We start from the raw sequence: 23204 nt of genomic DNA on the forward strand, positions 1-23204 counted from the left end.
ACATTTGCTCGCTTGTAATCCCGAGACACGGAGACCATTGGGTTAACAAAGGCGTAAAGGAAACCGGCGTGGGGAACACGGTTTATAGCAAACCGAACTCGTCAATAAGCAAATTGGGGCGGGGGGGAACAACAACTTTAAAGGCGGTCGCCGCGGTTGGCTACGGAGGAAGCGATGATCAGCCCTAGGGGTTAGACAGTCTTGTGAGTCTCAGATAGGATTTGTAAAGAGAACATCTGCTGGAAGTGTGCGCTGGGACGCCCGACTTGCTGTACCAGCTCAGTAACTTTTATTTTAGACCTGGAAGGAAAGGAGTTTGCAGTTCTCCCTGGATGGACGTCTTGAGAAGTTGCAGAATCAGTTACTTCCTCGCTTGTCTCTTCAGTGTATTTCAGGGTGCGAAGCAAGCCGCGTTTTTAAATCATTGTACTGTATGTTTTATTTAATCGTGTTAACCTGAAATTATTCTGCGTAAAAAGGAGAGTACTACGTTCCATCTTGTCTCTTTTACTATTCCCCATTTTGTCTCCCATCTTCCCTCTTCGCCTCACTGGCCCTCCTCGACCCCTTTCTCCCTGGGTCCAGCCTCCTCTCCTCTCAGATTCCTCCTTCTACAGCACTTTACCTTTTCCACCTATCACCTCGCAGCTTCTCACCTCATCACTACCCCCCCCCGCCCCTCACCTGGCCTCACCCATCACCTTCCAGTTTGTACTCCCCGGTCCGCCCCCCCTTCCTTTCCAATTCTGATGAAGGGTCTCTGCTTGAAACGTTGATGGTTTATTCCCCTCCACAGACACTGCCTGATTTGCTGAGTTCCTCCAACATTTTGTGTGTGTTGCTCAGGAAAGCTGTTTGGAAAGTTTCAGACCAGGGAGTGGCGATTGATTGATGTACTTACTTATTGGGATATAGTGTGGAACTGGCCCCTCGAGCCACACTACACAGCAATCCCCCGGTTTAGTCCTAGCCTAATCACGGGACAGTTTACAATGACCAATTAACCTACCAATCGGTACCTCTTTGAAATGTGGGAGGAAACCGGAGCGCCCGGAGGAAACCCACGCAGTCACAGGAGAGCGTACAAACGCCTTACAGGCAGCGGTGGGAATTGAACCCAGCTTATATTATAAGCAATGTGATATCTAAATAGACTGACGCTGAGTGATGATTCAAATGAAAGAGGAAAATAGAGTCCTGGGAATCGACAGGGAGAAGCAATACAGAGGCCATGAGTGATATTGAAGGATAGTGGAGTGGGAAGCAAGTTGGTTAATGGAATAAACACAAGGCACTCTGCAGATTCTGGAAATCCAGGGCAATACACACAAAGTGCTGGAGGAACTCAGCAGGTCAGGCAGCGTAAAGCTGACAAGGTAGCATGGTGATTAGTGTAATGCTATGATAGTGTCAGCAAGCTGGGTCCATGTATGTTTGTGATCTTCTGCTGCTGTAGCACGTGGTTATTTGAGTTACAGTCCTTTTCCTGTCAGCTTCAACCAATCCGGCCATTCTCCCCTGACTTCTCTCATTATAAAAGCATTTTTTTTTTGCCCACAGAATTGCTGCTCGCTGGCCTTTTTTGTTTTTCACGCCCTTCTCTTTAAATTCTAGTGACTTGTGTGTGAAAATCCCGGGAACTCAGCAGTTTCTGAGATACTCAAACCATCCCCATCTGGCACCAACCATCATTCCACGGTTAAAGTCAATTAGATCACATTTCTTCCCCATTCTGACATTTGGTCTGAACAACAACTGAATATCTTGACTGTGTCTGCATGCTTTTATGCACTGAGTTGCTGCCACATGATTGGCTAATTAGATATTTGCATTAATGAGCAGGTATACAGGTTTGTCTAATAAAGTGGCCACTGAGCGTTGTGTTTTAATAATGTTTCCTTTTGTCACCAGCATATTGTTGTACACAATGTGAAGACTGCATATCTTCCTACTGCTGCAGAGGTTCCCCTGCATACTGCTGCTCGTACTATGCCTACATTGGAAGTGCCCTTTCGTAAGTGTGACCAGTTCATAAAGTTGATCAAAGGATGACATTGATTTCTTAAGCACAAGAGATTCTGCAGATGCTGGAAGACCAGAGCACTGCACACAAAATGCTGGAGGAACTCAGCAAGTCAGGCAGCATCTACGGAGGGGAATAAACAGTCAATATTTCAGACTGAGACCCTTCATCAGGACTGGAAAGGAAGGGGGCAGAAACCAAGATAAAAAGGTGGGGAGGGGGAGGAGTACAAGCTGGCAGGTGATAGGTGAGAGGGAAGGTAGGTGGGAGGAGGATGGGTGATGATGTGAGAAGCAGGGAGGGGATAGGTTGTCAAGAAAAAAGACTGAAGTAGGGGGAATCTGATAGGACAGTGAATCATGGAAGAAAGGTTGGAAGGAGGAGAACCAGAGGCCTGAAGTCAGGCAGGTGAAAAGAAGAGAAAGGGAAAGAGGGTAAGCAGAATGGGGAGTGGATAAAGAGAGGAGGGACTGGAAAGACATTACCAGAAGTTGGAGAAATCGATGTTCACTATATCAAGTTGGAGACCACCCAGACGGAATATGAGGCGTTGCTCATCCAACCTGAGAATGGCCTCATCGTGGCAGTAGAGGCCATGGGCAGACATGTCAGAATGAGAATGGGAAGTCAAATTGAAATGGGTGACCACCAAGAGATCCTGCGTTTGGCAGCAGACAGCGGAAGTGCTTGACAAAGCGCATCCTCCAGTCTGCGTCAGGTCTCACTGATGTAGAGGAGCACTAACTAAAATAGATTAAATTCTTTATCTGGCTTCTGTGCCTCCTTTCCTTTCCAGTCCTGATGAAGGTCCCGGCCTGAAATAGTGATTGTTTATCACCATTGATGCTGCCTGAGTTGCTGAGTTCCAACAGCCTTTTGTGCGGGCTTCTCATTGGGATTCGCCCTGTGGCTTTATGTGACTGCCATGTGTAACCAATATGCTGATATGAACAGTTGTTAATGTAGATGCTGGAATTTGAAACAAAAAGCAAATTGTTCAGCACTCAAACCCTCCAGTAGTTTATTATTTTGCCTTATCAAAATGCTGATTTATTATCCTCTGCTTTCATCTGAGTCTTAATGACTCTGAATCCAGTTATTTTACTTTGATTTGTTTTAAAGTACAGGTTACTTTCTTACTGCCCGTTACGCTGCTGGAGTTTAGGGCAGCAATGAGGGTTCTCCATCCCTGGTGGTGTCCAGGCCTTCCTACAACATGTCAGCAGATTCCTCGCAGTTTTCACTGATGTCCACATGTAAGTCCTATGTGAATACTCAGGAATACTGCTGGACTCAAATGTAGAAGAATTCTTCAGTGCTGTTTCCGTAACAATTTTTTTTTGACCAGTCAGGGTTGTTAGCCCTTAGCTGAAACCCCAAACCTGGAGGACCGATGGACCATTCTTAGGTTGGCCTCTACCCTTTGACCTGTTTGGCATGGGTAATCCTACCAAGAGCCAAAGTGTAAAGCCCTGATTCTAGCCAACACAGCTCTCCATGTCATTGAGTCATGCAAGCCTCCAAACCCTACGACAAGGTTGTGGTCCTCTTGGAGAAAAGTACAGGTTAAGTATCCCTTAACCAAAATACACGATCGAGATCTTAATTTTTTACTTTATGCAGAGTTTTTTTTAATTTTTCATTAACTAATGTTTATTACATATGTGAGGTCACATCTCAGAATGGTCTGTGACCTGTGCATGGCCCAGAAACCTTCTCAGCGCCCTGTGGAATTTTCCATTTGTGACGTCATGTCAGTGCTCGGAAAAATTTTAGACTTTGGAAGGTTTTGGATTTTTGAATTTCGTATATGGGGTACTCAACCTATCCTAATGAAATCACATGATATCAGTGATAGTGATAAGCAGAAGCAAAAATCTATTCTGATTGATTGGTACATTTGGTGCTTTTGAGAATGCTTGGGTTCTAATTTGAGCAATGTGCAGTTGTAGTTAGAACCATAGAACATTACAGCACAGAAACTGGCCTTTTGGCCCTTCTTGGCTGTGCCAAACCATTTTTCTGCCTAATCCCACTGACCTGCACCTGGCCTATATCCCTCCATACACCTCTCATCCATGTACCTGTCCAAGTTTTTCTTAAATGTTAAAAGTGAGCCCGCATTTACCACTTCATCTGGCAGCTCATTCCACAATCCCACCACTCTCTGTGTGAAGAAACCCCCCCCCAATGTTCCCTTTAAACTTTTCCCCCTTCACCCTTAACTCAGTTCTCTAGTTTTTTTCTCCCCTAGCCTCAGTTGAAAAAGCCTGCTTGCATTCACTCTATCTATACCCATCATAATTTTATATACCTGTATCAAATCTCCTCTCATTCTTCTACGCTCCAGGGAATAAAGTCCTAACCTATTCAACCTTTCTCTGTAACTCAGTTTCTCAAGTCCAGGCAACATCCTTGTAAACTTTCTCTGCACTCTTTCAACCTTATTAATATCCTTCCTGTAATTCAGTGGCCAAAACTGCACACAATACTCCAAATTCAGCCTTCCCAATGCCTTATACAATCTCACCATAACATTCCAACTCTTATACTCAATACTTTGATTTATAAAGGCCAATGTACTGAAAGCTCTCTTTACTACCCTATCTACCTGTGACACCACTTGTAGGGAATTTTGTATCTGTATTCCCAGATCCCTCTATTCTACAGCACTCCTCAGTGCCCTACCATTTACCTTGTATGTTCTACCTTGTTTTTTCCTTCCAAAGTGCAGTACCTCACACTTGTCTGTATTAAACTCCATCTGCCATTTTTCAGCCCATTTTTCCAGCTGGTCCAAATCCCTCTGTAAGCTTTGAAAACATTCCTCACTGTCCACTACACCTCCAATCTTTGTATCATCAACAAATTTGCTGATCCAATTTACCACATTATCATGTGGTGAAGTGTCTGTTGTTGGTGAATAGCAGCACCAAGCAGAATGGTGTGGGATTATTTGTAATGTTTCCTTGGTTCTCCTTCAAGACGATCACAATCTTGTGGTTTGGAGGCTTGTGTCTCAGTGACCTGGAGAGCTACAGTATGTTGGCTGGAGTCAGGGCTTTCTACTTTGGCTCTTGGTAGGGTCACCCATAACAAACAAGTAGAGGCCAAACTAAGGGTGGTCCACCAGTGCTCCAGGTTCAGGGGTTCAGCTTAGGCCTAACATTCCTGACTGATAAAGTTGTAATGGAAACAGCAAAGAAAAATCCTAAGTGAGATGCACAAAATGCTGGAGAAACTCTGCAGGTCAGGCAGCATCTAATAGAAAGATCCTTCTACATCTGTGTGCAAGGGTATTCCAGAGTCTTCAGCTGGGACTTGCATGACTGGCAGTAGTGAAAACTGAGGGGAAGCTACTGACACAATGAAGGAAGCCCTGAACACCACCAGAGATGGAAGACCTTCACTGCTGCCTTGAATGGCAGTGGCCTAACAGGCAACAAGTAAGTGGAATATGCCTGGTTTATGACCATGCTTTTTTTTTATTAATACAGTTGTACTGTTGGGTATTTTATTTTCTGCAGATTTTTTCAAAATGCAATGTGTTCCTTTAATTACATTATACAATCAAGTAATTCAGTTAATTGATAAGTTAAGCTTGTTGAATTAGTCAATGGCATATTGTTAACATTTGACCATTAAGATGGCACAGATTGGGGTTAGTTATTTTCTGGAGAGAGTGCAGGAGTTTTGGAGGGGGAAGGGGAAATGGAAAGGAAAATGGAAATGCTCACAGACCCCATTTAGAAGGACAGATATTGCTGTTGGAAAATCCTCATGCAGACTTTGGTCTCACGGAGAATGTACAGATAACATTTAATTAAGACCATAAGATATAGGAGAAGAATTAGGCTGTTAGGACCATTGTGTCTTCTCATCATGCCATTTCATCATGGTTGATCTATTTGCCCTCTCAGCCCCAATCTCCTGCCTTCTCCCCATATCCCATCATGCCCTGACCAATCAACAATCTATCAACCTCTGCCTTAGATATACATAAAAACTTGGCCTTTGATGTTGCTTGGGTATTTATTCATTTATGTTTCGCTTGGTCTGCTTTTTAAGGCAAAACTATTTAGTACTATAAGTAAACAAAGTAAAGCAAACAAGCTCCAATCATTATGTGCACACTATATGTTAATATATGTATAATGGGCTCTTCTCTTTATTATGCTTGCTATAGCTTAAAATATTGTGTCAATACAATTTTAGTCTAAGCTTATACTGGTGCGAGCGAGATTATTACTTGCTGGCGACGTTAAACTTGCATCGGTGTGACAGTGTTCCAACACGTGATAACCTCCAATTCCCTTAAAGGAACATTCAAACTTTTATGTTTGTATTTACCCAAATCACATTTGCCCTAGATGTGCTTATTTATTGGAAATGGTCATCTCATCATTGTTCCCCATGCATTGACAAGCTATGTTGCTGTTAGCTTGTATTCACTGTAATAGTTAACTCTCAATGAGCTTAGGGTGAGAGGGTTGCATAAGTAAATTTCCTAGGTGGTTGGTCTGCCAACAATCAAAATTTGGCAACCGGCATCTGGAATCTATGGTAGGAATAGTGGTGATGCTATTAATGGCTCAACTGTATAACTGATAACAATTCCTAGTATTACTCAAAGTGCAGTTAAACATGGGTCTGGTAATCACTGCAGCCTGATCTCTGCAGGGATTACAATTGCAAATTCTTGTGTGGTCAGAAGAAATCAGTGAACTTTCAAATCCTGTTCTGTAAACAAACCCACAAAGTGTCGAGCACTTTTGCTTCACCTGCAACAGACTGGATTTCCTAGTAACCAACTATTTTAATTACGGTACATGCCTCAGTCCCATTCTGACATGTTGATCAATGGCCTCCCCTTCTGCCATGATAAGGTCACTCTCAGGGTGGAGGAGCAACATCTCATATTCTGTCTGGGTTGCCTCCAACTTGTCAGCATGAGCATGAATTTCTCTAACTTCAAGTAATCTCTTTTCCCCCCCCCTCCCCCTCCCCATCCCCATTCTCTCCCATTCTGGTTAAACTTTCTCCTTCTCTTCTACATGCCTCCCTCTGGTGTCCCTCCTCCTTCCCTTTCTCACATGGTAATTTCTCCTCTCCTATCAGATTCCTTCCTATCTAGCCCATTATCTTTTCCACATCACCAGCCAGCTTCTCACTTCAGCCCCCTCTCCCCTCACCTGGTCTCCTCTGTCACCTGTCAGCCAGAAACGCTGACTCATTATTCTCTTCTATAGGTGCTACCTGACCTGCTGAATTTCTCCAGCATTTTGTGTGTGTTACACTTCACTGAATGAGTTTTCATTGAGTTATTCTACAGCACAATAAACCATAAATACTGCTTAATAATCCATCTGAGTTTGATCATATAACCTGGTGATTTATTCCCAGATCATAATTTCAAAATTCCCTGGTTTTTAGTCAAAAATTCCTTTTACTTCATCTTTTAAAGGTTACCTTTGGCATTTTGCATGTTACAATCTTTATTTCACTTATCATAAGAAGAATAAAAAGTTGCATTAAAAGATTTTTTTTTTAACTTTTCTTTTGTATAATAATTCTTTAACATTATTTGCGTCTCAACTTGTGATGCCAGAAATCCCCTGTAGTCCCGAACAGCCATTTAGAGCAGGGGTGACCAACCTTTTACATTCTATGTGTCAAATTTTTCACGCACGAGTTCGGATGCGCCATACAACTCTTGTATCTCCATTCAATTCTTGTAACAATATGTTAATATAGACATTTAGCATTTTTACATGATATATTGATTTAATATAAAAACAAGATAAACATTACTTACCTTAATGAGACTTCTAACAAATATATTTTGTCCTCTTTTGATTTCTTCCTTTTTCTTAATCACATACTGTATTCTTTCCGTAACTCAGACCCAAGCACTAGCTTCAGTTTTCCTTCTATTTCGGTCTGATGTTGTGTTTTATAGTGTATTAAGATCATGTCTTCTATTATGTGAGAAAGTGCTTTCACAATCAATGTACAATGGTTCTCCTGACAGACCCGCTATAAATAAGAACTCATTTTCCCACTGTTCATTGCCCACTTTTGGCGCATGCGCCGTAGGTTGGCCATCCCTGATTTAGAGTCACAGAATCATTCAGTCTTGCAGTAGGGAAACTTGCTTGTGTATGCCCATAAATCCTTTTCACAGACATAGAGTATTAAAGTACTGAAGCATAGAAACAGGCCCTTCAGCCCATCTAGTCTATGCCTGCCTGGTCTTCTGCCTAGTCCCATCTATTTGCAACTGGACCGTAGCCCTCAACACGCTTCTTATCCATGCACCTATCCAGATCAAACTCACATCTGGAGTACCACTTCCCATAGCGGTTCACTCCACATTCTCTCCACCCTCTGAGTGAAGAAGCTCCCCCTCAGATTCCCCTTAAGTATTTCACATTTCACCTTAAACTTATGACCTTCAATTCTAGTTTCACCCAACCTGAGGGAGAAAGGATTATAGAATCGGAATTAATATTACTGGCATAGTTCGTGAAATTGGTGTTCTGTGGCAGCAGTACAAAGCAATTCAGAATAAAATATCTATACATGGCTTCATTGTCCATCAGAAATCTGATGGCAGTGGAGGGAAAAGCTGTTCCCAAAATGTTATTTCTTCAGGCTCTTGTACCTCCTTGATAGCAGTAATGAGAAGAGGGCATGTCTTGTGTGATGGGGATCTTTAATGCCAGATGCCACCTTTTAGTGACATCTTCTGAAGATGTCCTCGATGCCGTGGAGACTAGTGCCCGTGGTGGAGCTGGATGACTCCACAATCTTCTGCAGCTTTTACCAATCCAGTGCAGTAGCTCTTCCTCCTCGGATATTGACACACTCAATTAGAATGGTACATCTTTAGAAATTTACGAGAGTCTTTAGTTACATACCAAGTCTCCTCGAAGTCCTATTGAAATATAATGGCTGTCGTGCGTTCTTTGTGATTGCACTAATATGTTGGGCCCAGGATAGATCTTCAGAGATGTTAACACCCAGGAACTTGGATTTGCTCTTCCTTTACACTGTCGATTTTTCCCCAATGAAGACTGGTGTATGTTCACAGTCTTACTGATGTTGAGTGCAAGGTTGTTGTTGCAACACCGCTCGACCAGCTGATCTCTCTTGCTCCTGTACACTTCCTCATCACGATCTAAAACTCTGCCAAGAATACTTGTGTCATAGGCTGATTGAAAGATGGTGTTTGAGCTGTGCCTAGCCACATAGTCATGGGTGGAGAGAGTAGATCAGTGGGCTAGGTATATATCCTTGTGGTGCGCCTGTGTTAATTGTCAGTGAGAAGCCGCTGTTATTTCAAATCAGCAAGTCAAGGATCCACTTGCAGAGCAAGGTACAGAGGCACAGGTTTTGGAGCTTGTTGATTAGAACTGAGAGTATGATTGTGTTGAATGCTGAGCTATTGGCAATAAACAGCAGCCTGACATGGGTATTGCGATTGTCCAGGTGGTCTAGGGCCGAGTGGAGAGCCTGTGAGATTGCATCTGTTGTAACCTATTGAGGTGATAGGCAAATTGCAGTGGATCCATGTCCCTGCTGAGGCAGGAGTTGCTTCTGGCCATGACCAACCTCTCAAAGCACTTCATCACAAGAGATAGGTGCGACAGGGCAACAGTCATTGAGGCAGCTCTCCTTGGGCACTGATTTGATTGTGCCCGTTTAAAGCAGGTAGGAACCTGACTTCAGCACTGAGAGACTGAAGATATCCTTGAACACTCCCACCATCACCATCGGGGCCTGATGCCTTGCAAAGGTCTACCGTCAAGAAAGATATGCTGACGTTGGTGTCTGAGACAGAGATCACAAGGTCACTAGATGCTGCAGGGATTCGCACAGGTCCCTCTGTCTCTGTCCGTCACTTTATTTATATATATATATATATAATATAGGGGGTGGGTAGATTTTGCTGCCGATTCTCGATTTGGAGAAACTCTGAATAAAAAGTACGTTCAAAACAGCAAGTTGTTAGTTGAAGCTGAAACCAGAGGCAGCCATAGTTAAAACCGTCCACTGTTGGTCTCCATGCTGCAGGACTGCTTCATTGACACTGACTGGAATGTCCTCCATGATGAGAATGTCTCTGAGTTCATGGATGGAGTCACGTGCTTCTTCCAGAGATGCATCGTTAATGTTGTTCCCCAGAAGTAGGTCAGGGTCTTCCCGAACCAGAAACCCTGGATCGATGGCTCCGTGCGTGCAACACTTACCGCGCGACATAGAGCGATCATTGCCAGCAATCAGCTGGAGCTCAAGAAAAGCAGCTACGATCTGCGCAAAGCAGTCAAGGCTGCGAAACAACAATACAGGGGCAAGACTCACAACGAGTAGCACACGTGACTTGTGGCGAGGGTTGCATACCATCGCAGACTTCAAAGCCATATGTTGTGGTGCCGCCAACATTGCGGCCTCTCTCCCAGATGAGCTCAATCGCTTTTACGCTCAGTTTGATGTCGCTAACTCTGAGCCTCCAAGGAAAGCCACCACTACAACCTGGTCATCTGAGGCTGAGGTACGCAGATGTTTCCAACGTGTGGACAGTCTATAATAAACTCTCTGACACAGTGGTGTCAAGAAAACAACCTCTCCCTCAAATGTCATAAAAACAAAGGAGCTGGTTGTGGACTACAGGAGGAATGGAGACAGGCTAACCCCTGTTGACGTCAATGAATGTGTGGTTGAGAGGGTAAACAACTTTAAGTTTCTCGATATCCACATCACTGAGGACCTCACGCGGTCTGTGCACACCAGCTGTGTGATGAAAAAGACACAACAGTGCCTCTTTCACCTCAGACAGTTGAAGTTTTGATTGGGCCCAAATCCTAAGAACTTTCTACAGGGGCACAATTGAGAGCATCCTGACTGCTATGGGAACTGTACCTCCCTTAATTGCAGGACTCTGCAGAGAGTGGTGCGGACAGCCCAGCGCATCTGTAGTTGTGAACTTCCCATGATTCAGGACACTTACAAAGACAGGTGTGTAAAAAGGACCCTAAGGATCATTGGGGACCCAAGTGACCCCAACCACAAACTGTTCCAGCTGCTACCATCCGGGAAATCACACAATGGTGGGTGCGTGGAATGCACTTCCAGCAAAGGTGGTGTAAGTAGATACAACAGGGTATTTTAAGAGACTATTAGATATGGAGTTTAGAAAAATAGAGGGCAATGCAGTAGCATGATTCTAGGCAGTTTCTAGGCTAGGTTACATGGTCAGCACAACATTGTGGGCTGAAGGGCCTGTAATGTGCTGTAGATTTCTACGTTCAGTCAACATTGTACTATTTGAGTGAAGTGTAAGTTATTCATGTTCTAGGTTTCACTTTGGAGGAATTTATGGCCTACAAATCCTGCCAGAGATGATGCGAATACGATTCCATCTCTAACTTCAATCAAAAAATTTTTATTCACTCTTAAAATAACCATCCGTAGGTCATGCCTAGTCTTGTCTAGTCTGGATCACCAGTCCTGAATGCCAGAGCCCCAGCCTTTGAGCAGATAATGAATCTCCTGGTTCATCCACAGCTTTTAATTTGGCTATGTTCAGTATGTTGTCGAAGGCACACAGTGATCTATATATTGATGAAATTGGTGATAACTGTGGCGTATTCATTTAGATTCGAAGATGAATTCTTGAAAATTCTCCAGTCTGCTGATTCAAAGCAATCCTGTTAGCGTTCCTCTGCCTCCCTTGACCATAACTTCATGGTCCTCACCACTAATGCAACTTATACCTGTATGAGATCTCTCCTCATTCTCCTACACTCCAGAGAATAAAGACCTTTCCCTAAAGATCAGATCCTCAAGTCTCAGCAACATCCTTGTAAATTTTCCCTGCTCACTTTCAAGTTTACTGATATCTTCCCTGTAGGAAGGTGACTAGAACTGCACACAATCCAAAAGATTAGGCTTTGCCAGCACCTTATATAACTTCAGCATAACGTCTAACTCCTCTACTCAATGCCCTGATCTAAGAAGGCCAATGTGCAAAGATCTCTATGAATCTTCACTCTGTCTCCTCTTTCACTGTCAGTGATGGGTGGTATCACTTTCACTACTGCTTTAAACTCCAATCTGTTCTGCAAAATGGGATAAAGTTGGAGTCGTGTGTTCTTCAGAGTGCTAACACCTCATGGCCATGGTTAATGACATCATGGTAACATTGCCTTTAGTGCGATGCTACTGCAGCTCGGGCAAAAGAGCTTGGCGTTCAGTTCTGGAGTCCTCTGTAAGGAGATCGTACATCCTTCCTGTGAGCACGTGGGTTTTCCCTTGGTGTTCCAGTTTCCTCCCACAGTCCAAAGACGTGATTGGTGGTAGCTTAATTGTTCACTGTAAATTGTCCTGTGATTAGGCAAGGTTTAAATGAGTTGGCTGCTGTATGGCATGGCTCGATGGGCTGGAAGGGCCTGTTCCTCACTGTATCTCTGAATGAATAAATAAACAAATTATCTTTCATTGCACGTGTTAAATGAAGTATTCTCTTTGTGGTCTTCAGTACTTGTTTTTCTGAGTAACTGCTTCTGTGCATGAGGTACAGATGTGAAATCACACTTTGAATCCATGGTGTCGTATTAGAGGGATTGTGTTGTCATTCAAATAAGCAATTTGGTGCATGAGTGTAGTTTTGCACATTTTGGTACATAAGTCATTCAAGCCAGTCTGCCCTGTTATTTTCTTTCCCCTTTCAACACCATTCTCTTGTCTTCTCCCCGTAATCTTTGACACCCATACAAATCAAGAACCTTTAAATATACGTACCCAGTGACTTTGCCTCTACAGCCATCTGCGGCAATGAATTCCACAGATTCTTCGGCCTGTGGTTAAATAAATTCCTCCTGATCTCTCTTCTAAAGGGATCTCCTATGTGACTGAGAAGGTTAAGCCAACATAAAAGCCAAAGATAGAGTATATGTTAAGCCAAAAAATAGTGGGAAGTTAGAGGATTGGGAAGCTTTTTAAAAACCAGTAGAAGGCAGCTCAAAATCATTAAGAAGAAATATGTATGTAAGTAAGCAAGCCAATAATATTAAAGAGGATACCAAAAGTTTCTTCAGATACATAAAGTGTAAAAGAAATGCGAGAGTGGATATCGGACTGTTGGGAAACAATGCTGGAGAGGTATTAATGGGGACAACAAAATGGCAGATGAACTGGTTAAGTATTTTGCATCAGTCTTCACTGTGGAAGACGCTAGCAGTATTGTGGCAATTCCAGGTGTCAGGGGTCATGAAGTTGCCATTACTAGAGAGAAGGTTCTTGGGGAAACTGAAAGGTCTAAAGGTAGGTAGGTCACCTGGACCAGATGCTGTACACCCCAGGGTTCTGAAAGAGGTGTCTGAAGAGATTGTGGAGGCATTAGTAATGATCTTTCAAGAATCACTTAATTCTAGAATAGATCTGGAAGACTGGAGTTTGCAAATGCCACTCCACTCTTCAGCAAGGGAAAGAGGCAGAAGGAAGGAAACTATAGGCCAGTTAGTCTGACCTCGATGGTTGGGAAGATGTTGATTATTAAGGATGAGGTCTCTGGGTACTTGGAGGCCATGATAAAATAGGCAGTAGTCAACATGGGAAAGTCTTTCCTGATGATCTGTTGGAATTCTTTGAAGAAATAACAAACAGGATAGACAAAGGAGAATTGGTTGATGTTATGTATTTGGATTTTCAGAAGGCCTTTAACAAGGTGCCATACATGAGGCTGCTTAACAAGCTACAAGCCCATGGATAGAGTAGTGGCTGATTGGCTGCAGGCAAAGAGTGGGGATAAAGGGAGCCTTTTCTGGTTGGCTGTTGGTGACTAGTGGTGTTCCACAGGGCTCTGTGTTGGGACTGATTCTTTTCACATTATATGTCAATGATTTAGATGATGGAATTGATGGCTTTGTTGCAAAATTTTCAGATGATATGAAGATAGGTGGAAGAGCAGGTAGTTTTGAGAAAGTAGAGAGACTACAGATGGACTTGGATTAGGAGAATGGGCAAAGAAGTGGCAGATGGAACACAGGGTGGGGAAGTGTATGCGTATCACCCACCGATGCCTGAACACCGATGCTTTGCAAAGGTGTGTACCGAACCTACTTCTCTACTCTCTCTTCACCTATGACTGCAATCCTACTCATGCTACAAACTCAATCATCATATTTGCTGATGACATGACGATGGTTGGCCTAATCACAAAAGTAACAAATCTGCGTGTAGAGAGGAGGTGCTGAAAATGTTCGATTGGTGCAGGAACATGATAGAGGTATACAAGGTAGAGGTTACAAGATAGAGGATACAAGATATACATGATAGAGGTATACAAGATATTAAGAGGAATAGATAGAGTGGACAGCCAGCGCCTCTTCCCCAGGGCACCACTGCTCAATACCAGAGGACATGGCTTTAAGGTAAGGGGTGGAAAGTTCAGACAGACATACTTTATTGATCCCGAGGGAAATTGGGATATTAGAGGAAGCTTTTTTACTCAGAGTGGTTGGTGCGTGGAATGCACTGCCTGAGTCAGTGGTGGAGGCAGATACACTAGTGAAATTTAAGAGACTACTAGACAGGTATATGGAGGAATTTAAGGTGGGGGGTTATATGGGAGGCAGGGTTTAAGGGTTGGCACAGCATTGTGGGCCGAAGGGTCTGTACTGTGCCGTATTGTTCTATGTTCATGCACTTTGGTGGAAGAAATAAAAAGGATTGACTATTTTCTAAATGGAGAGAAAAAACAAAAAAAAACTGAGGTACAAAGGGACTTGGGAGTTCTTGTGCAGAATTCCCTGAAGGTTAATTTGTAGGTTGAGTCTGATATGAGGAAGACAAATACAATGTTAGCATTCATTTCAAGAGGACTACAATATAAAAGCAAGGATGTAATGTTGATACTTTATAAAGCACTGGTAAGGATTCACTTGGAGTATTGTGGCAGTCTTGGGCCCCTTGTCTTAAAAAGGCTCTGCTAAAACGAGAGGGGTCAAAGGAGGTTCAAGAAAATGATTCCAAGATTGAATGGATTGTCATATGAAGTGTGTTTGATGTCTCATGGCCTGTATTCACTAGAATTCAGAAGAATGAGGGGTGGAAAGGCATCGAGAGAGTGGATGTGGAGAGGATATTTCCTATGGTGGGAGAGTCTAAGACCAGAGGACACAAGCTCAGAATACTTTTAAAACGGAGATGAGGATGAATTTCTTTAGCCAGAGAGTAGTGAATCTGTGGAATTCATTGCCAGAGGCAGCTGTGGAGGCCAAGTCTTTATGTATATTTAAGGCAGAGGTTGATAGATTCTTGATTGCTCAGGGCATGAAGGGATATGGGGAGAAGGCAGGAGATTGGGGCTGAGAGAAAAATCGGATCAGCCATGATGAAATGGTGGAGCAGATTTGATGAACCAAATGGCCTAATTCTGCTCCTATATCTTATGGTCTTAATGTTCTTGTATTCTGAGTCTGTGCCCTCTGGTCCTAGACTCCTCTGCTTTCAGAAACATCCCCTCGGCGTCCACTCTATCTAGGTGTTTATGAATTAATGTATGATGTCTGTTTGAGCTGCTTGGGCTTGAGTATATTTATTTGGTTACTGTGCAAGTGAAACATGATGTGATTAAGTAGTTATACATCTGAGTGATTCTGGTTTGTGCTTTAAGCAATTATGTAAGTGAGAAGTCCTTGTGTGATGAAGTGGCTTGAATTTGCATGATGCCACTGAGTAATTTGTTGATTGATCTGGGGTTTTCAGATTCAGTTTTATTTATCTATCACATGTAGATTGAAACATACAGTGAATTTCAAGTTCATGTTACTGTCATGTCGTGAAATTTGTAATTTGTTGTTGTGCGGTAGCAGTACATTACAATACATAATAAAATTGTAAGTTATGGTAAGGTGTGTGTATGGTAAGAGAAAAAATTAGAAGTGAGTTAGTGTTCATGGGTTCAATGGCCATTCAGAAATCTGATGGCAGAGGGGTAGAAGCTATTCCTGAATCAACTTCCTGGCTTCCAATTGACCTTTATTAAGAATTGAATTGGCTCTGTTCTAGATGAGTATTTGAATATTACATGAAAGGCTGAATATTTGGTGGACTGTTTGGTTGTTCACTTGATCCTTTGTGTGTGGCTGGCATCATATCCAGCTTTATGTATGAACACTCATTGGCCACTTTATTAGAAGGCCCCTGTAACTAATAAAGTGGCCACAGAGGATACATTTGAATACTTGTGTCTCTAGTGTGATATTTGATTTATGTAACCGTGTGACAAGTGTTATTTACAAAATAACTGCAACCTGCTACAGAACACAAATATAAAAGTACTGAGACAGTACAATATGGGTGCAATACTGCTTTGCGCTGTGATGTGAGGTTCAGCAGGGTCACAGCCTCAGGGAAGAAGCTCTTCCTGTGCCTGCTGGTGTGGGACCAGAGGCTCCTGTAGCGCTTACCGGATGGGAGGAGAGTAAAAAGTCCATGGTTAGGGTGAGATGCATCCTTGATAATGTTTTTTGCCCTGCCCAGTCAGCGTTTATGGTAGATGCTCTCAATGGTGGGTAATTGGGTGCCGATAATCCGCTGGGCAGTTTACACCACCCGCTGGAGTGCTTTGCAGACCGATACGGGACAATTGCCATACCACACTGAGATGCAGTTGGTGAGTATGCTCTCAATGGTACAACGGTAAAAGTCTGTCAGTATCCTGGGTCAGAGGTGAGCTTTCTTGATGCTCCGCAGGAAATAAAGGCGCTGTTGCACCTTTTTGATCAGGATGGAGGAGTTCAGGGACCAGGTGAGATCATCGGAAATGTGGACACCAAGGAATTTGAAGCTTGATACACGCTCCACTATAGCTCCATTGATGTAGATGTAGTGAGTGTGGCTCCTAGCATGCCTGAAGACCACAATGATCCCTTGGTCCTCTGGGTGTTAAAGGCCAGGTTGTTGTCGGCACACCATGTGGCCAGGTGCTGGACCTTGTCCCTGTAGGCCGTCTCGTCATCTCCTCTGATCAGGCCAACCACCGTGGTGTCGTCTGTGAACTAACAACTAATGTGCAAAAAAGAATAAACTGTGTGCAAATACAAAAAGGAAGAAAAATATTAATTATAAATAAGTAGGCAATAATTATCGAGAGCATGAGATGAAGAGTCCTTGAAAGGGAGTCCATAGGTTGTGGGAACAGTTCAGTGATGGGGCGAGTGAATGTGGCTGTAAATAACCATTCCCAAACCTAGTGACCCTAAAATTGGTTGTTTTGCGGTGCAAAGATTTTTAAAATGGCAATAAATTACCAGATAATGCAAACCAGAAGGAATAACAAAGTAGTGTTCATTCTGTAGGTCCATGGGCTGTTTAGAAATCTAGTGGAGGGGGAGAAGCTGTCCCTAAATCGGAGGGTGGACCTGGCTATTTTGTGCTTGCATTCTGCTTTGAGAAGCTTGTATTTAAGTAGGGCCTGTTTAATTGACCGTGTGTTTGAGAGGCCAGATGTATGACAGGCCATCTGTTTGATTAGCTGTGTTTGGATGGCTGGGCATATTAGCTGCATTCCTCAGAGGTTATGTGTTTGGCTGGGTGTCATTGTGGCTGTGCACTGCTGTACTGATATGTATCAACAAATAGTGTGCCACTGTGATTGTGCAGATGTGGGCTGATGTGATTTAGTGAATGGATCACTGGAATAGACAATGTTTGCAGACCGTAGATGTGAATGGTCATCTTTGCTTTAAACTGTTTGTGCAAAAGTTCCGGTCATGAATGCCCATGAATCCTGTACAAAAACAGCAGACATCATTGGCATCCCACCCGGTATTGTTCGTGAAATTTTTGTCCAAACCTGAGTAGTTCAAAGTAAATTTATTGTCAAAGTACATAGAGTATAGGTCACCCTGAGATTCATTTTCGTGCAGACATTCAGAGCAGAACAGAGAAATACAATGGAATCATTGGAAAAACTACACACAAAGACTGATAAGCAACCAATGTGGAAAAGAAAACAAACTGTGCATAGACAGATAAATACAGTAGATAGATAAAGAGAGAACAATGCATTAAATTGGCTATTCATTTTATACTTGTTTACAAGATATAAGCACGTCCAAAAGCTAGTCTGTTTGTATTTGCATAAAACTCTCAGTAGTTCAGGAAAAAATATTTACCTAAGTTGTTTTGACACATTTCCAAGCGGTATGGTAATTCTGCATCATTGCAAGGTACAGTAAGTAGCGTAGTGGTTAGCACAACCGCTTTACAACACCAGCGATTTACCCTAGTCAGTGTTCAGCTCCCGCTGTGCTCTGTAAGGAGATTGTGCGTTCCCATGGCCAAGTGCATTCGCTCCAGGTGCTCTGGTTTCCTCCCACATTCTTAAGGTTGATAGATTCTTAATTGGTCAGGGCATGAAGGGATACGGGGAGAAGGCAGGAGATTGGGGCCGAGAGGGAAAATGGATCAGCCATGACAAAATGGTGGAGCAGACTCGATGGGCCAAATGGCCTAATTCAGTTCCTATATCTCATGGTCTTGTGTAGTTTCGGATTAGGGTCAGTTAGGTGGTGCTGGAAGTGTGGAGGCTCTTGCCCAGCACAATCCTCACTGGTCTGATGAGGCACAAAATGACACATCTCACTGTATGCTTTGATGTACAGCATATGTGACAAATAAAGCTAATCCTTTAAATATTTTAAAGATTTGACAATCTTTAAAAATTGTTTTGACAGATTTCAGAGATACGGTAGCACTGCACAGAACTATCAGATGCCCTGCCAGGGATAGTGGTGGAGGCAGATACATTGGGGGCATTTAAGAAACTCTTAGATAGACACATGGATGATAGAAAAATGGAGAGTCGTAGCATGTAGGAATTAAGCATTAGATCGATCTTGGAGTAGATTAAAAGTTCAATGCACCATCGTTAGCCAAAAGGCTTGTACTGTGTTCAAAAAGCACAATATCTTTTTCAAAGCCACTTGTAAATGCTTTATGAGTAGAAATTATAGATTAATTAACATTGTGATAATGTATTTAATATTTTGTTTATAATTGATGGGAAATTCAGCCTTTCAAATGGAATGTGTTATCATTAACTTGCAGACTCTAACATCATATTGACAGACCTGGAGTTTCTCAGCCTGTGCATGAGCACAGCAGGTTTGAAGGTTTACGATGATTAACCACAGGCCCGACTTGAATTTTACTCCTGGGTAGCTTCTGAGAGAGGATAAGTGATGAACACCTTAGGGTCACAGCAGAAAAGATAAAGTCGAAGATGGATTCCATTCCAGCACACAATTCATCATCTGATGTTAATGAGGTCTCTTTCCGTGCAGAGCCCTACGCAGCCAGGCAGCCTGGAATTCTACAGAAGACGATATCCACTGCAAAAGATAACACAACATTGTTGTCACTTTTTTTATCACCTCAACATCATCACCAAAAAATACAAGAAGAAGTTGTTCTGCAGATGCTGGAAATCTTGAGCAATACTCTTTTCAGGCAGGAGGTACCTTAGGTTTTCCCCAACACCTCCCCCCCCCCCCCCCACCCCAACCAGGTTCAGGAAGAGTTCAGCATGTTATCTGTTGGAGCCCGGGGAAAAGTACACACTCAGGACAACAACTACTTTTTCGGGTTTTAATTCCTTTATCTGTTTTAGATGTTTAAGTGCCAGAAGAGGGTCGTAAAACAAAACGAATGACTTCACAATCAGGTCCTGCCGTTACAATCTCCGTTTAACCTGCGATCCACACACTTGTGTCTCGACCGATTGCATATGCAGTAAAAAAAAACATAGAAAACCGCACAAAACTAATACAGTACTAATATGGTAGTGGCAATTCTGAAGGAACACAATACAAACAACATTAGAATCCCCCCCAACCCTGGACCTTATACAGAGCAGCGAAAAATGTAAGCGAATACATCTTATCTAAGACGTCTATTACTTCTTAGTACACACGTGCTGAACTCCTGAACGGAGACTGAACATTCGCGTTACGCAGTTACATGCACAATCAGTCATGATACAATCAAGTTAGACAAAAGGTACACTTCGGCACAACTTTTACAAGATATTGCCTGGTAGTTAAATTACAGGAAGACTGACCTACTTAGCCGGTGAGGAACTTTGCAAGCCACGCTATCCAGCGTCGAGTTCTTTACTCGTGAAAATCTAAAGCATCTACATGTAAAACATGTCAAATTACCGATATTCCTGATTCACCAACAAGCATAAACGAATTCACATGGATATCGTCAGTTAATGCTCACCTTTCCTCACCAAGCCCAGTACCTCTGGGGGAACTTGATTCCACCGCCCTACCAGCTTCGGCAGCAGAAAGCAAAATGGTCTCCCCACTATCCCGCGTGTGCGTAATGATGTCACCATCATTCTAGTATTACCCGGATGAATGCCCAAGTACACTTTTAACGATACTGAATAGCATTCGATAGTCACCCGGTTACACATCTAAAACTTTGACAAACTTCTATAGATGCACAGTAGTGAGTACCCTGACTGGTTGCATCACGGTCTGGTACGGAAACACCAATGCCCAAGAATGGAAAAACCTACAAAAAGTGGATATAGCCCAGTCCGTCAAAGGAAAAGCCCTCCTCATCATTGTGCACATTTATATAGAATGCTGCCACAAGAAAGCAGCATCCATCAGCAAGGACCTCCACCATCCAGGCCATGCTCTCTTCTTGTTGAAGGTACAGGAACCTTGGATCCCACACCACCAGGTTCAGGAACAGTTATTACCCCACAACCATCAGGCTCCTGAACCAGCCTGGATAACTTTACTTACCACAACAATAAACTGTTTCCACAACCTACAGACTCGCTTTCAAGAACTGTACAACTCCTGTTCTTAGTATTATTTATATTGTTTTATTTAGAGATACAGAATGGTAACAGGCTCTTCCAGCGAAACAAGCTCATGCCACCCAATTATACCCATGTGAACAATTAACCTACCAGCTCCTAAGACGTTAAGATGAGGGAGGAAATCCACACGGTTATGGGGAGAATGTACAAGCTCCATACAGACAACGGCAAGAACTGAATCCCAGTTACTAGCACTGTAGCAGCATTACACTACCTGCTACACTACGATGCCGTTCAGTTTCTCTTTTGCACATTGGTTGTTTGTCGGTCTTTTAAATATCGTTTTTCAGAAATTCTGTTGTATTTCTTTACTTTCTGTTGAGTGTCTGCAAGAAAATGAATCTCGAGGGAGTATATGGTACTTTGATAATAAATATTACTTTTGAACTTTGACTTTTGAAATGTTGGAGGAACTCAGCAGGTCACACAGCATCAGTGGAGGGAAATACCTGTAGATGGGGTCTTGGCCGCAAACATTGACTGTTTATTCCCCTCCACAGATGCTGCATGGCCTGGTGAGTCCCTCCAGAATACTATGGATGTAACAATTGTAAGATTCTGAGGGTGTTTGACAAGGTAGATGATGACAGGATGTTTGCAGGGTATCGAGATGTTTAGTTTCAGGATAGAGAGATGCTCATTTAAGACTGAGAGGAGAAGGAATTTCTTTTCTCAGAAGACTAAGTTTTTAAAAATTCTCTACTCCTGAGACTCAGAGGCTGAGTCATTGTGTGTTCAGGGCTGAGAGGGTCGGATATTGGGACTGTAGAGGTATTAAGAGGCAGAAATGAAAAAATATTAGAGGGTATTGTGAAAGGGGAAAGTTGAAAGGAGATTTGTGAGGCAGGTTTTTTTTTTACACCGAGTGGAAAGTGTCTAGAACACCTCCCAGAGGGGACAAGAGAAAATCTGCAGATGCTGGAAACCCGAGCAATACATAGAAAATGCTGGAGGGACTCAGCAGGTCAGGCAGCATCTAAGGGGGAAAAAGTACAGTCAACGTTTGGGGCCAACACCCTTTGGCAGGACTGGAGGGAAAAAAAACCTGAGGGGTAGATTTGTGGTGGGGGGAGGGGAGAGAGAAGAACACAAAGGTGAATCCTGGCGGGGGAGGGACGAAGAAAAGAGCTGGGAAGTTGATTGGTAAAAGAGATAGAAGGCCATGGAAGAAAGAAAAGGGGGGGGAGGAGCACTAGAGGGAGGTGATGGGTGGGCAAGCAGATAAAGTGAGAGAGGGAAAAGGGGATGGGAAATGGTGAAGGATGGAGATGAGGGCGTACAGGAGCAAGATATACCAGCTAGTTGAGTGGTGTCACAGTAATAACCTTGCGCTCAGTGTCAATAAGATGAAAGACTTCGGATGATTGGGGACTTCGGGAAGGGTAAGGAGGGTGAACCAATCCTCATAGAAGGGTCAGAGGTGGAAAGAAGTAGCAACTTCAAGTTCTTGTGTGTCAAGATCTCTGAGGATCTAACCCCGTTCCAAGATATCAATGCAGTTATAAAGAAGGCAAACGGTGGCTTTATTTCATTAGGTTTGAAGAAATTTGGTTTGTCAACTAAAACACTCGAGCTTCTATAGATGTACTGTAAAGAGAGAGAGGATTCTAACAGGTTGCATCACAGTCTGGCATGGGTCGGGTTGTGGTGGGGGGGTTGCTACTGTGCAGGATTGAAAGAAAAACTAGGCAGTTCTATCTTGAGTACTAGCCTCTGTAGTACCCAAGACATCTTTAAAGAGCAGTGCCTCAGAAGGGCCTTGTCCATTATTAAGGAATCCCATCACCTTGGGCATGCCATCTTCTCATTGTTACCATCAGGCAGGGGATACAGAAGCCTAAAGGCACACACTCAGCGAATCAGTAATAACATTTTCCCCTCTGCCATCTGCTATCTGAATGGACATTGAACCATTAAACACTACCTCATTTTTCAAATATATACTATTTCCATTTTTGCACTATTGTTAATCTATTTAATATGCATTTATATACTTACAGTAATTTATTTATTTCTATATTGTCGTGTATTGCATTGAACTGCTGCTGCTAAGTTAACAAATTTCACGACACATGCCGGTGATAATAAACCTGATTCTGATTCTGTGTTTTTTTTTTAAAAAAATACCTATGACATTTTCTCTATAATTTTCCTCCAATCACCTTACAATAATATCCCCTCATAACAGAATGGCCAGTATCTCTGAATTTAAAGAGATCTGGATGCACGTGGAAGTAGAAAATAGCAGCAAAATAGAGATTCGAGGGA

At 42.9% G+C, this 23204-nt stretch overlaps 1 protein-coding gene across 2 annotated transcripts in view; it reads left to right on the plus strand.

Moving 5' to 3' along the window:
• cyyr1 (cysteine/tyrosine-rich 1) overlaps positions 1 to 23204 on the plus strand; it is a 55619-nt gene continuing 32415 nt past the window's right edge. For both annotated transcript variants that reach the window (XM_073044840.1, XM_073044841.1), the window contains exons 1-2: positions 1 to 396; positions 1912 to 2014. In XM_073044840.1, the coding sequence (XP_072900941.1) occupies positions 333 to 396; positions 1912 to 2014 (167 nt within the window). In that variant the 5' untranslated portion in view covers positions 1 to 332. The remainder of the gene's footprint in view (positions 397 to 1911; positions 2015 to 23204) is intronic.

The sequence above is a fragment of the Hemitrygon akajei genome, chromosome 5 (assembly GCF_048418815.1).
Source record: "Hemitrygon akajei chromosome 5, sHemAka1.3, whole genome shotgun sequence".
Lineage (NCBI taxonomy): Eukaryota > Metazoa > Chordata > Chondrichthyes > Myliobatiformes > Dasyatidae > Hemitrygon > Hemitrygon akajei.